Below are 12,971 nucleotides of genomic sequence, written 5' to 3'. Positions count from 1 at the left end.
TCTGCCTTTCTAATATGTTTTCCCTGTTCTCTTATTATCCACCTTTTTCATTGTTTTCATCCTCTTCCCAATCAGTGAGTCATTCATTGGAATTTATTAAGTGCCTCCAGAGTGCTGAGCACTTTTCTAAGGGCTTGACAGATTAAATCAGTAACAAACTGCATCTTTTCTGCCCTCAAGGAGTCTACAACCTACTGGGAAAGATGGGCAAAAGTGACTTACAAATAAACAATAATAATAATGGCAATAATAGTGATATTTAAGTGCTTGTTATGTGCCAAATAATGTATTAAGTGTCCTACACAGGGCTAGAAAGCTAGAGAAAGGCCAAGGTAGGAAGTATGAAATAGCAGAGCAAACAATTCAGTGAACAAATGCCTCATGAGTATAGTGGATAGAGCATAGGACTGGGAGTCAGAAGAGCCTGGGTTCAAATTCCAGCTCCATCACTTGTCTGCTGTGTGACCTTGGGCAAGTCACTTTACTTCTCTGTGCCTCTGTTCCCTCATCTGTAAAATAGGGTTTAAGACTATGTGAGACAGGGACTTAGTCCAACCCAATTATCTTGTATCTATCCCAGCACTTAATACAGTGCCCGACACATATTCATTCATTTAATTCATTAAATAGTATTTATTGAGCGCTTACTATGTGCAGAGTACTGTACTAAGCACTTGGAATGTACAGATCGGTAGCAGATAGAGACAGTCCCTGCCCTTTGATGGGCTTACAGTCTAATCGGGGGAGACAGACAAACAAGAACAATAGCAATAAATAGAATCAAGGGGATGAACATCTCATTAAAACAGTAGCAAATAAATAGAATTAAGGCGATGTACATTTCATTAACAAAATAAATAGGGTAATGAAAATATATACAGTTGAGCAGATGAGTACAGTGCTGAGGGGATGGGAAGGGAGAGGGGGAGGAGCAGAGGGAAATAGGGGAAAAAGAGGGTTTAGCTGCGGAGAGGTGAAGGGGGGCGATAGAGGGAGTAGAGGGAGAAGGGGAGCTCAGTCTGGGAAGGCCTCTTGGAGGAGGTGAGCTCTAAGTAGGGTTTTGAAGAGGGGAAGAGAATGAGTTTGGCGGAGGTGAGGAGGGAGGGCTTTCCAGAACAGCGGGAGGACATGGCCCAGGGGTCGACGGCGGGATAGGCGAGACCAAGGGACGGTGAGGAGATGGGCGGCAGAGGAGCAGAGCGTGCGGGGTGGGCAGTAGAAGGAGAGAAGGGAGGAGAGGTAGGAAGGGGCAAGGTGATGGAGAACCTTGAAGCCTAGAGTGAGTTTTTGTTTCGTGCGAAAGGTTGATAGGCAACCACTGGAGGTTTTTAAGAAGGGGAGTGACATGCCCACAGCGTTTCTGCAGGAAGATGAGCCGGGCAGCGGAGTGAAGAATAGACTGGAGCGGGGAGAGAGAGGAGGAAGGGAGATCAGAGAGCAGGCTGACACAGTAATCTAGCCGGGATATTACGAGAACCCGTAAATAAGTGCTTAACAAATACTATGATCATCATTATTATTTTATTGTCTCTCTTCACCTGCTCTGCCCCAAGCGGACCTCTTTGTTCCTTCCCACCTAACCATACTGTACTTTGCTTTTGACTCTTCACCCTCCATTCCTTTTGTTCACTCTTTTCCCTCTACCTGGACCTCCCCCCCGGTGAATACATCCCACATACCAGAGACCTCCCCACGTTTAAAACTCTCCCCACCTCTCCAACAATTCTTCCCTGATTAACTCCCAACATCTTGAGTCACATCAGCCCAAACAGTCTTCTCCAGCTCTTGCATATTAATTCTTTCCCCTCTAGACTCTATGCTCCTTGGATCTGTCTGTATCCTTTGAGCACTTGATATTCACCCCACCCACAGCAATTATGTACATATGTATGATTTATTTATATTAATGTCTGTCTCCCCCCTAGACTGTGAGCTCCTTGTGGGTGGGGAACATATCTACCAACTCTATTGTGCTGCACTCTCCCACAGGTTTACTCGACCCACAATAAGCACTTAATAAATACTATTACTACCATTGCACACCATAAACCCTTAGTAAGTGCTTTGATTGATACCCTTTCTCAGAACTTGTGTATGTTCAACAAGAGCTCATTGTGGACAGGGAATGTGTCTGTTTGTTGCTGTACAGTACTCTCCCAAGAGCTTAGCACAGTGCTTTGCACACAGCAAGCACTCAATAAATATGATTGAATGAATCCTAAGCGCTGGGTGAATACAAGCAAATCGGGTTGGACACAGTTCCTGTCCCACATGGGGCTCACAGTCTTTATCCCCATTTTACAGATGAGATAACTGAGGTCCAGAGAAGTAAAGTGACTTGCCCAAGGTCACACAGCAGACAAGTGGCAGATCCTGGATTAGAACCCATGACCTTCTGACTCCCAGGCCCATGCTCTATCCACTCCACCATGCTGCTTCTCTTAATAGTTCATAATAATTGTGGTATTTGTTGAGCACTTACTATGTGCCAGCCACTGTACTAAGTGCTGGGGTGGGTACAAGAAAATCAGATTGGACAGAGTCCCTGTCCCACGTAAGGCTTACATTCTTGATCCCCATTATACACATAAGAGAAGAGAGACCCGAAGAAGGGAAATGACTTGCCCAAGGTCATACAGCAGCAGACCAGTGGCAGAGCCTGGGGTGTCCTTCTGACTCCCAGGCACATGCTCTATCTACTAGGCCATGCTGCTTCTCTTCTCTTTTGGAGTCAGAGGTCATGGGTTCGAATCCCAGCTCTGCCACTTGTCAGCTGTGTGACTGTGGGCAAGTCACTTAACTTCTCTGTGCCTCAGTTACCTCATCTGTAAAATGGGGATTAACTGTGAGCCTCATGTGGGACAACCTGATTACCCTGTATCTACCCCAGCGCTTAGAACAGTGCTCTGCACATAGTAAGTGCTTAACAAATACCAACATTATTGTTATTAATATTATTATTATTATCAATCCAAAGTCAGTCCTACTGCTGGCATGCTGATTGCTAGCTTTTGTGCTTCTCATGTTCAAACAGTCCACCTTGAAAAATTTTGGTGGAGGAACAGGGTTTAAGTAACTTTTTTGGTTGCCCTAGAGGTAGTATAATGAGTGGCAATTGTTCATATCTGATTCATTCATTCAATAATAGTTATTGAGTGCTGACTATGTGCAAAGTACTGTACTAAGCGCTTGGAATGTACAATTAGGCAACAGATAGAGACAATCCCTGCCCAATGACGGGCTCTGATAAAATTAGAGAAGCTGAGAGGCCTACTGGAGAGGGCACGGGCCTGGGAGGCAGAGGTCCTGGGTTCTAATTCTGGCTCTTCCATATACCTGCTGTGTGACCTTGGGTAGGTCACTGAACTTCTCTGTGCCTCAGTTACCTCATCGTGTAAAACGGGGATTAACTCCTACTCCTTCCTACTTAGACTGTGAGCTCCTTGTGGAACAGGGACTGTGTCCAATCTGATTAACTTCTATCTACCCCAGCACTTAGAATAATGCTTGGCACATAGTAAGTGCTTAACAAGCACCATAGATATAGAAATATACTTAAATTACGTATTATAAATTATTTATTTATATTGATAGCCTTCTCCCCCTCTAGACTGTAAGCTCATTTTGGGTAGGGAACACGTCTGCCAGTCTGTTGAATTGTACTCTCCCAAGCACTTTGTACTCTGCACATAGTAAGAGCTCAGTAAGTACCAATGATGATGATGATGAAGAGGTAGAGGACAGTGTGTTCGAGGTTTTTATTAATTTACTTGTTATATTTTAAGATTTTACCACTTTCAATATAATATCCACTGTCTCAATGGATCAATATAGCTTTTTGCATTGCATGCTTGGTCTCTGTTTTGAGAACTGAAATAAGAACTGTGCCCTCCTTTTGGCTTTCATCTCGGCTTGCTGGTGGGTCCAGGCTAACCAAGTTCTGATAGAGAGGGTGGAGTTCTTTAACACCATAAACCCCAGTGGTTGATGTAGAAACTGTGGCCCAGGATTAAGCAAGATGAATATAACTGAAGAAGCAAATCACTTTTTTATGATACATGCTAATGGCTTAGGAACACTTGAAAATCTTAAATGACAACTGGTAATTATAATTCTGTTTTTCCGGGTGCAGACAAGGGTATTTGTTTCTGTGAACAAGGGAATTGGTACCACACACTCAAAGAAGAGATATTTCCCGATATTCACATTCCCCGACGCTTCCTTTGAACCCGTTGGAATGTTTTTCCATCCAAGAAGTCACTTTCTCTATGTTTACGGCAATCAGGTACGCATCTCCAACTTAGCCCTCATTTCACCTACTCCCTCTCCCTTCTGCATCGCCCTTGCATTTGGACCTGTATCCCTTATTCACTTCACCTTCAGCCCCACAAACACTTATGGAAGCTTGTTGCGATCAGCAAACAGATCAGCCAACTCTGTTCTCTTGTACTCTCTCTAGCACTTAGTACAGTACTCAGCACACAGTAAGCAATCAGTCGATACTACTGTTTGATTGTACATATCCATGATTTATTTTAATATTCATTCAATCATATTTATTGAGTGCTTACTGTTTGCAGAGCACTGGACTAAGTGCTTGGAAAGTAAAATTCAGCAACAAAGAGACAGTCCCTGCCCACCACGGGCTCACAGTCTAGAAGAGTCTGCCCCCTAAGACTACAAGCTCCTTGCGGGCGGGGAATGTGTCTACCAACTCTGTTGTACTCTCCCAAGCACTTAGTTCAGTGCCCTGCACGTAGTTAGTGCTCAATAAATAAATAAATAAATTGATTATCCATTGAAAAGAGGGAGCTGTCAGGGCACTTGGATTCCCTTCTTGAAGAAGCAGTGATTCTGGAGAGCACAGATGGTACCTGAAGCATTTAGTATTGAGGATCAGAAGTCTATTGTGCTGCAGATATTAGGAACTCAACTCCAGCTCCGTGCAAATTTCCCTCAGCCAATGCCACTGAGTTCCCAGGCGACTGGGAATGTGCCACTCCCACATACTTAGTACCATGCATTGCCTTCAATAAGCATTCAATAAATACCACACTGCTACTAGCACTGCTCAAGTCCCCATTCATCCTCCTATGGGGATGCACTTTCTTCCCACAAAGAGCGTGTCATAAATTTGTAGAATCTGTCTACCTTCAGTGTTCCAATGAATAGGTCTCACTATTATAAATGAGGTTGTAATCGCCCCTATTTCTCCTGAGGGCTTGAGAGAGGGCTATTCAGGGTAGGTAGGTTGTAACCTGTAGATAGTTTTAGCTTTTGGACATTGTTTTCCCTCCTACCCTGACAGGTTTGGCTTTCGGTGGATGGAGGCAACACCTTTGATTTGCTAGTCCGTTTGCCTGGGGAGTTAATTGTGAAGATTCATGATTGTGTTTACACTCAAGAAATTATCTTTGTCACCAAGGCTGGAATATTATACATCACTAAGGCAGGTGAGGTATTCATTTGGGCTAAGTCAGATCACTGAGGCTGTGCCTGGGGCTAGGAGGAAACATTGTGTCAACTACCCAATCCTTGGGGCCTCTGATAGATGCCCCTCTATGATTAGGACAAAGCAAGTTCTTCTCATCAGGGAAGGAAATGTATCAAGTTCCACTCCTGTGGTGTTTGGATGTTTCTGGGATAGCTCAGACCAGAAATTTTGTCATCCTTAAACCCGGCTCTTTGGAGAGGTCTGGGGCTTAGATTCCTAGAGTATTCCAGGTTCCCTGCAGATTCCCAAGGATTTTCTACTCATGGTCATAGTCCTTTCCAATTTATGGGCAGGGAATGTGTCTACCAACTCTGCTCTATTGTACTCTCCCAAGTGCTTAGTACAGTCCTCTGCACACAGCAAGCGCTTAATAAAGAGGCATGGCCTGGTCAATAGAGCATGGGCCTGGCAGTAAGAGGGATCTGGGTTCTAATCCTGACTCTGCCACTTGTCTGCTGTGTGACCTTAGGTAAGTCACTGAACTTCTCTGTGCCTCTGTGCCTCATCTATAAAATGGGGATTAAGACTGAGCCCCATATGAGACATGGACTGGGTCCAACCCAATTAGCTTGTATCTACCCTAGCACTTAGAACAGTGCCTGGCACATAGTAAGCACATAACAGATAACATAAAGAAAATATAAGTAAGAAGATGGTTTCTCAGTTTCTCCTTTCCTTCTCCTTGGAACACAACTCCCCCTCCTACCATGTCCATGTTCCTCCCAGTACTCTTCATTTGTAAATTATCTTATTTTCTCTTTTCATTCATTCAATAGTATTTATTGAGCGCTTACTATGTGCAGAGCACTGTACTAAGCGCTTGGGATGAACAAGTCGGCAACAGATAGAGACAGTCCCTGCCATTTGACGGGCTTACAGTCTAATCGGGGGAGACGGACAGACGAGAACAATGGCACTAAACAGCGTCAAGAGGAAGAACATCTCGTAAAAACAATGGCAACTAAATAGAATCAAGGCGATGTACAATTCATTAACAAAATAAATAGGGTAACAAAAATATATACAGTTGAGTGGACGAGTACAGTGCTGTGGGGATGGGAAGGGAGAGGTGGAGGAGCAGAGGGAAAAGGGGAAAATGAGGCTTTAGCTGCGGAGAGGTAAAGGGGGGATGGCAGAGGGAGTAGAGGGGGAAGAGGAGCTCAGTCTGGGAACGCCTCTTGGAGGAGGTGATTTTTAAGTAAGGTTTTGAAGAGGGAAAGAGAATCGGTTTGGCGGAGGTGAGGAGGGAGGGCGTTCCAGGACTGTGGGAGGACGTGACCCAGGGGTCGACGGCGGGATAGGCGAGACCGAGGGACGGTGAGGAGGTGGGCGGCAGAGGAGCGGAGCGTGTGGGGTGGGCGGTAGAAAGAGAGAAGGGAGGAGAGGTAGGAAGGGGCAAGGTGATGGAGAGCCTTGAAGCCTAGAGTGAGGAGTTTTTGTTTGGAGCGGAGGTCGATAGGCAACCACTGGAGTTGTTTAAGAAGGGGAGTGACATGCCCAGATCGTTTCTGCAGGAAGATGAGCCGGGCAGCGGAGTGAAGAATAGACCGGAGAGGGGCGAGAGAGGAGGAAGGGAGGTCGGAGAGAAGGCTGACACAGTAGTCTAGCCGGGATATAACGAGAGCCCGTAATAGTAAGGTAGCCGTTTTGGTGGAGAGGAAAGGGCGGATCTTGGCGATATTGTAGAGGTGAAACCGGCAGGTCTTGGTAACGGATAGGATGTGTGGGGTGAACGAGAGGGATGAGTCAAGGATGACACCGAGATTGCGGGCCTGCGGGACGGGAAGGATGGTCGTGCCATCCACGGTGATAGAAAAGTCTGGGAGCGGACCGGGTTTGGGAGGGAAGATGAGGAGCTCAGTCTTGCTCATGTTGAGTTTTAGGTGAATTACTGATCCAGGATAAAGGAAATCATGATTATGAACTTGGTTTTTAAATTATCTGATGGAATGGTGCCTAAATCATCAGAGCCTTGGGCTAAGTATTATAGCTAAGGGGGTACTGACAAAAATGGTATCCCTTTCCCCCCAACTCTTATAAACTTTTCCACTTACACCTGACAGCGACTCTACCCACAAGAGGTTGACAGTTAGGGCATACCCCAGACACAGCTGCAAGTGGCTTGGCAAGTTACCTGAGGTAACACCCTGATAAGTTTATGATTTTTTAAGATCTCCAAAATCTTAATTTTCATAGTTTTTTTCAGAGATTTTCTGAATTCATTCATTCATTCCATTGGATTTATTGAGTGCTTACTGGATGCAAAGCACTCTGAATATTCAGGAAAGGCTATGTTCAGCAGAAAATTCATTATATATGCTACACAAAGATCTCTTTATATGTAAAGTGAGTAGATCCATTATACTTTTCTCTTTTGCTTCCAATAGGATTAGGGAGATACAGCAAACTTGGCCATTCCACAGTACAGGTTTTCTCTTTGTACTTTAACCACTTGGGAAATTTACATATAATTTATTTAAATGCCAGCAAAGATGATATTTTAGAAGTTTATTCAGCAAGGGTTGAAGGTACAGTAGTCCAGGTAAGTGATGTCATTTATTGGGATGTCATATGGCACTTGAGAGATATGTCCCAGATTCTAAATATTGTCCAGTTAAGAATTCATAACAGTTCCTTTATGCCAGGATGCAGCAATTCCTTTTCGTGCGGAGGAGCCAAACACAATGAAACTCTTCCACAGTTGATGGGCAAAGAGCCAATCATCCAGTGACAGGGGACGTGTTACTGGCAGGCTGCAGGGACAGTGAGTTATACTTGTCAGACTAAGTGATTTTAAGGAAATAATGTCCCAGGCCACCAGCTGGTTCCCTCATCCATTCATTCAGTCATATTTATTGAGCACTGAGTGTGTGCACAGCACTGTACTGAGTGCTTGGAGAGTACAATACAGCAACAAGCAACAAGCAGACACGTACCCTGCCCACGATGAGCTTACGGTCTAGAGGATGAATTTACAGTCTCGTCATCCCTTGGGTGGGTGCTGGGGAAGAGCTCTCCTTGGGGTCTGGGGGAACAGAGGCTGGAGCTGGACTTCCACAGGAAAGGGGCTGAGCCTCCCCATCCCCTCCCCTCCCCACCCCCCGCTGTTTGGCCAGTTGAGGATCCCTCCGCCCCCACTAGCCCCTTCCTGTTCTGCTCCCTCTTCGTTTTCCTCTCCCCATGATTTCCCAATCCTGACCTCACACAAAGCCAGTGGCGACCCTGCGGGGTCCGCGCCAGGTGCAAGGACCCAGCCCCGGGGAGAGACCCAGCCGAGACCCCCAGCCTGGAAATCAGAGGTTCCCCAGCCTCAGGGTATGGTGCGGGGTGACCTCCACAACCTTCACCCTAACTACCAGATCACCTCGCAACCCCTTTTCTGCCAGAGGCTTCCCTGTAGTCTCCTCGCGTGAAGGCAAAGAGGTAAATTGCATGATGGCCAAGAAGATAAGGGTTAAGGTTGCTCTTCAGCCCTGAGGACAGAGCTGTCTGGGATGGGAACCTAAAAAGATGACCACATTCTGCCTCCCAGCCTCCTCATCCTCTGCCCTGTCTCCCAGTTCCTTGTCCCACCCCTTGGCAATGACACTCCCTCCACCTTAGGAGGAGCTGTGAGAAACAGCACTGGGGTGGGCTCTTCTGGGGGGCAGTGCCACACCTGCATGGGTTTAGGAATCAGAAGGTCTTGGGTTCTAATCCCAGCTCCGCCCCTTGCCTGCTATGTGACCTTGGGCAAGTCACTTCACTTCTCTGGGCTTCAGTTACCTCATCTGTAAAATGGGGATTGAGACTGTGAGCCCCATGTGGGACCAGGGACTGTGTCCAACCCGATTTGCTTGTATTCACCCAGCGCTTAGGATTCATTCAATCATATTTATTGAGTGCTTGCTGTGTGCAAAGCACTGCTAAGCTCTTGGGAGAGTACAGTACAGCAACAAACAGACACATTCCCTGTCCACAATTAGCTCACCATCTAGAGGATAGTGCCTGGCACAAAGTAAGTGCTTAACAAATACGGTAATTATTATGGAGAAGCAGTGTGGCTCAGTGGAAAGAGCCTGGGCTTGGAAGTCAGAGGTCATGGGTTCGAATACCGGCCCTGCCGCTTGCCAGCTGTGTGACTTTGGGCAAGTCACTTAACATCTCTGAGTCCCAGTTCCCTCATCTGTAAAATGGGGATTAAAACTGTGAGCCCCATGTGGGACAACCTGATCACCCTGTGTCTACCCCAGCGCTTAGAACAGTGCTCTGTACATAGTAAGCACTTAACAAATACCAACATTCTTATTAATATTATTATTATCTGGGTGGGCAGGCCTCTGTTTCTCCTCTTTCTCCTCCTCCTCCTTCTTCTCTTCCTCCTCCTTCAGCTTCTGTGGCAGAGAGTGGTCTCTGAATGCCCAGAGAAAAAACCTCCTGCAGTCCAGGCCCTGTGGGGGCCCAAAGGTGGAGAAGGTGGTTGAAGGGCAGAAGGGAAACGTCTTTCTGCTGGCATCCTCACCAGGAAGAGCTGGAGCAGTGGCAACTGAAGTGAAGTCTATTCTTCACTCCGCTGCCCGGCTCATCTTCCTGCAGAAACGATCTGGACATGTCACTCCCCTTCTTAAACAACTCCAGTGGCTGCCTATCAACCTCCGCTCCAAACAAAAACTCCTCACTCTAGGCTTCAAGGCTCTACATCACCTTGCCCCTTCCTACCTCTCCTCCCTTCTCTCTTTCTACCGCCCACCCCACACGCTCTGCTCCTCTGCCGCCCACCTCCTCACCGTCCCCCGGTCTCGCCTATCCCGCCGTCGAGCCCTGGGCCACGTCCTCCCGTGGTCCTGGAACGCCTTCCCTCCTCACCTCCGCCAAACTGATTCTCTTCCCCTTTTCAAAACCCTACTTAAAACTCACCTCCTCCAAGAGGCCTTCCCAGACTGAGCTCCTCTTCTCCCTCTACTCCCTCTACCACCCCCCCTTTACCTCTCCACAGCTAAACCCTCTTTTCCCCCTTTCCCTCTGCTCCTCCACCTCTCCCTTCCCATCCCCTCAGCACTGTACTCGTCCGCTCAACTGTATATATTTCCATTACCCTATTTATTTTGTTAATGAATTGTACATTGCCTTGATTCTATTTAGTTGCCATTGTTTTTACGAGATGTTCTTCCCCTTGACTCTATTTATTGCCATTGTTCTCGTCTGTCGGTCTCCCCCGATCAGACTGTAAGCCCATCAAACGGCAGGGACTGTCTCTATCTTTTGCCGACTTGTTCATTCCAAGGGCTTAGTACAGTGCTCTGCACATAGTAAGCGCTCAATAAATACTATTGAATGAATGAATGAACTGATTCAATCAATCAGTTGATCAAGCAATGGTATTTATCGAGCACTTACTGTGTGCAGAGCACTGTACTAATAATGTTGGTATTTGTTAAGCGCTTACTATTTGCAGAGCACTGTTCTAAGCGCTGGGGTAGATACAGGGTGATCAGGTTGTCTGTACTAAGTGCTTGGGAGAGCACAGTACAAAAGAATGAGCAGGCATGTTCCCTGCGTGCTACAGTCTGAGCTGGAATCCAGGGTGTGGGTGAGCAGCGTGGCTCAGTGGAAAGAGCCTGGGCTTCGGAGTTAGGGGTCATGGGTTCAACTCCCGGCTCTGCCACTTGTCAGCTGTGTGACTGTGGGCAAGTCACTTAACTTCTCTGTGCCTCAGTTACCTCATCTGTAAAATGGGGATTAACTGGGAGCCTCACGTGGGACAATCTGATTACCCTGTATCTACCCCAGCGCTTAGAACAGTGCTCTGCACATAGTAAGTGCTTAACAAATACCAAAATTATTATTATTTCCTGAGGACTGGCCCTTGCCTCCTGCCTGGGGAGCCAGCTCTGCTAATCTTCCCTGCTGTTTCCTCCCCAGAGTGCACTGGATCTTGGCTGTCACCTTCCCTCTGACTGGGGCTGTCAACCTTGAACCCCCAGACCCTCTTTTGGTCTTCCACCTTTTTCTCCACCCCCACCAAATGTCCACTTGGAGCATCCCCTCCCAAGTCCCCTGCTCAAGAGCCATGTTTGGTTCCAAGAAAAGGTTGCTACAGCTTGCGGGTCTGAGGATGCCAAACTCAGCTCTCTACTGTCATGAAAAACTAGCACTTCCACCTCCACCTGGGGTCAAACAGGTATTTTTTGTCACTGGATCAAATTGGAAAGTACCCAGAGCCCTAAGGATGATAGAGTTGACAAAAATTGTTGTTGCTGTTTTTTAATTGATTCTCATCTGCCTTGTTTGCACCTTTAAGAAACTACGAGAATGCGAGGGTGGGACGTGAAAGATGCATCTGTGCTTGAAGGTGCCACTGTGTGAGAGGTGGTGTGTGAGGGAATGTGCCCTAGCTAGGCTGAATTGTACAACTATGCACTTCTTTAGTGTCTGGACTGGGTATTCACCACCATGACTGAGGTTGGCTCTACCAATGTGAATGACATTCATTCATTCAGTTGCATTTATTGAGTGCTTACTGTGCGCAGAGCACCATACTAAGTGCTTGGGAAAGTACAATTCAGCAATAGAGGCAATCCCTGCCCACAATGGCATCTAAGATGTGGATGAATCATATTGCAATGTGGTGGGATCACTGAATTTTGGCTTACCTGGGAAGCAGCATAGCATAGTGGGAAGAACATGGACCTGTGAGTCAGATGGCCTGGGTTCTAATCCTGGCTCCATCACATACCTATGTGACCTTGGGCAAATCACTTGATGTCCCTGTGTCTCAGTTTCCTCAGCTGTAAAATCGGGTTTCAATATCTGTTCTCCTTCCTACTTAGACTGTGAGCCCCATGTGGGACCTGATTAGCTTATCTCTACCCCAGTGTTTACAACAGTGTTTGACACAGAGTAAGGGCTTAAAAATATCAGGTCCCCAGTCCCAGGCTCCAGGCTGGGGTGGGATAAGGTGGAGTGGAATGGGAGTTTGAAAAGAAGAGCTTCTTTCCCCAAGAGCAGCCCCACTTCTAAAATGGAAGCAACATGGCTTAGTGGATAGAGCACGGACCTGGGAGTCAGAAAGAAGGACTTGGGTTCTAATCCAGGCACTAATGTGTGACCTTGGGTAAGTCACTTGACTTCTCTTTGTCTCAGTTAGGTCATCTGTAAAATGGAGATTAACACTGTGAGCCCCATGTGGTACACAGACTGTGTCCAACCTGATTATCTTGTAGTCATTCATTCATTCAATCGTATTTATTGAGTGCTTAATGTGTGCAGAGTACTGTGCTACCTAGCCCAGCATTTCGAACAGTGCCCGGTACATAGTAAGCACTTAACAAATAACATTTAAAATTTTTCTAGGCTGCAGTTCTATTTTACTATATTATTCATGGAATTTTTTGAGATCTTCAGAAGTGTTGCAAATGGCAAATTATTATTATTATTATTCCTGGAGATTTCCTCAGGAGCGTGATCTAGTGATCCTGGGAATCAGAGGACCTGGGTT

General features: G+C 46.5%; 1 protein-coding gene across 8 annotated transcripts in view; it reads left to right on the top strand.

Annotated features, from left to right (window-relative positions):
* CATSPERB (cation channel sperm associated auxiliary subunit beta) overlaps positions 1 to 12,971 on the top strand; it is a 65,793-nt gene that overhangs the window by 29,480 nt on the left and 23,342 nt on the right. For all 8 annotated transcript variants that reach the window (XR_003757521.2, XM_016226196.3, XM_016226193.3 and 5 more), the window contains 3 exons: positions 4,133 to 4,285; positions 5,309 to 5,453; positions 7,882 to 8,036. Coding sequence is in view for 7 of the 8 variants with exons in the window: in XM_016226196.3 (XP_016081682.2) it covers positions 4,133 to 4,285; positions 5,309 to 5,453; positions 7,882 to 8,036 (453 nt within the window). In the remaining variant the exon portion in view is untranslated. The remainder of the gene's footprint in view (positions 1 to 4,132; positions 4,286 to 5,308; positions 5,454 to 7,881; positions 8,037 to 12,971) is intronic.

This window comes from Ornithorhynchus anatinus, chromosome 1 (genome assembly GCF_004115215.2).
Source record: "Ornithorhynchus anatinus isolate Pmale09 chromosome 1, mOrnAna1.pri.v4, whole genome shotgun sequence".
NCBI classification, from domain to species: domain Eukaryota; kingdom Metazoa; phylum Chordata; class Mammalia; order Monotremata; family Ornithorhynchidae; genus Ornithorhynchus; species Ornithorhynchus anatinus.
This window is presented reverse-complemented; position numbering and strand designations above follow the sequence as displayed.